At 42.3% G+C, this 2,059-nt stretch overlaps 1 protein-coding gene across 1 annotated transcript; it reads right to left on the bottom strand.

Annotated features, from left to right (window-relative positions):
• Nucleotides 1–884: 884 nt before the first annotated feature.
• On the bottom strand, nt 885–1,436 carry LOC114172262. Its single transcript, XM_028056852.1, has one exon. The coding sequence runs from the start codon at nt 1,434–1,436 to the stop codon at nt 885–887; it is 552 nt and encodes a 183-aa protein (XP_027912653.1).
• Nucleotides 1,437–2,059: the final 623 nt, after the last annotated feature.

Raw genomic sequence — 2,059 nt, 5'->3', positions numbered from 1 at the left:
GCCACCACTTGCAAGCAAGATAAGGCAAAGGTGAGTTCACTTCTAGGAAGGAGAGCTCACGAAAATTTAAAGGTTGAAACACAATAGTTTAGAAACAAAATGATCAACCCTTTTACATGTCTAGGAGCACCCCATATATAGAAGAGTTTAGGGGCCTCTAAGCAAATAAAAGATACCTAAGGATGTCTCTACAAAAACCTAACCCTAGCTTCTAGAAACTAGGTCAAATAAGGTTACAAAAAATGAGAGACAAAAGAGCTAGCTATGGTGTGTGCAAGGCTAATTTCGTTCTAGCACAAAAGGAGACAAAGAATGTGTCTCATATGTCTCCAAAAAGTGGCCAAAGAGTGCTAAAAACAAAGGAGACCAAAGGTACATAGGTACACTTGCTTCATGCCTTTTACTTTATGCTTTATGCCTTTGCTTTACTCTCTCTTCCACATCATTTATGCTCCCCAATAACCATGCGCCACCTAGCATTGCTTTCTTACTCCTAATTAACCTACAAAGCAAATAAACATAGATTAGCATGTTGGCTTAAGTCAAGTCAACTATAGTCAATAAGTCAAACCTAGTCAAAGGTCAACAAGTCAACTAAAGTTGATTCAACTAAGTCAACTTTGGGAATCAAAAATAATAAACACAAATGAAAAGGGATGAAGGATTAGTGAACTTCCTTTCTAAACATGCTTAGTCTTCTTAAGCATGTGCCTTCATCCTTGGTTGGGGTCAATCCTTCATCACATAGGACTCAAACCCAAGTCCTCTCACACAATCAAAGTACTCTCAACCACATGAGCTAGCACTTTTCCACATCATACCAACCATAATTTAATGTCATAATTATTTCCCCTCCCGCATTTATTAATTAATTATTTATTTAATTAATTAAATTTTACGTGTCTTACAATACTCCCACCTTTAAAATTTTTCACCCTCGAAAAAAAGAACTTACTAGGGAAGAGATGAGGATAGGACCGCCTCATGACATCTTCCATCTCCCATGTCATTTCCTGAGTTGCCTCATCCCATAGCACTTTCACGGTTCTGATCTCCTTTCCTCTGAGCTTTTTTATTTGAGAATCCAAGATTCTCATTGGTCCGGCTCCAATGGTCAAGTCCTCCCGTATCTGCACATCATCATCCTCCAGAAGATGCATAGGATCGGCTATGTATTTTCTCAGCTGTGACACATGGAAAACATTATGCAAGTTTCCCAAGTGTGGTGGCAATGCTATCTCACACACTGCAGGACCAATCCTCCTCATGATCTGATATGGTCCGATGAATCGAGGTGTCAACTTTCTCGATTTAAGTGCCCTGCCAATACCTGTAGTAGGAGTCACTCTAAGAAACACGTGGTCCCCTGCCTCAAACTCAAGCATCCTCCTCCTCTTATCTGCATAAGACTTCTGCCTGCTCTGAGTCGTGCGCATCCGATCCTGAATCACTCTTACCTTCTCGGTGGTCTACTGTAAGAACTCTGACCCAAGAACCACTGCCTCGCTATCCTACTGCCAACACAATGGTGTCCTGCATCTCCTACCATACAGGGCCTCGTAGGGAGCCATTCCAATACTAGAATGATAACTATTATTATAAGTGAATTCTACTAGCGGCAGTACATCACTCCAAGTTCCCAAATGGTCCAAAACACATGTCCTCAACAGGTCCTCCAACGACTATGTAGTCCGCTCAGACTATCCATCTGTCTAAGGATGATAAGCGGAACTCATTCGGAGCTGAGTACCCAGAGCGTTCTGCAATGACTACCAGAACCTCAAGGTGAACCTCAGATCTCTGTCCGACACAATATTCGCCGACACTCCATGTAACCTGACAATCTCCCGAACATATAAATCCGCCAGCCTATCCATATTCATCTTTTGATTAATCGGCAGAAAATGAGCACACTTCGTTAATCTGTCTACTATCACCCAGATTGAGCGTGCCCTCTCACCGATCTCGGCAGGTGTGTGACGAAATCCATGGAAAGGTTGTCTCATTTCCACTGTGGAATGTCCAGAGGCTCTAACATACCACCCGGTCGCTGATGTTC

The sequence above is a fragment of the Vigna unguiculata genome, unplaced genomic scaffold, assembly GCF_004118075.2.
Source record: "Vigna unguiculata cultivar IT97K-499-35 unplaced genomic scaffold, ASM411807v1 contig_515, whole genome shotgun sequence".
Taxonomy (NCBI): Eukaryota; Viridiplantae; Streptophyta; class Magnoliopsida; order Fabales; family Fabaceae; genus Vigna; species Vigna unguiculata.
The sequence above is the reverse complement of the archived record's forward strand: the minus strand, read 5'-3'. Positions and strand labels throughout refer to the sequence as shown.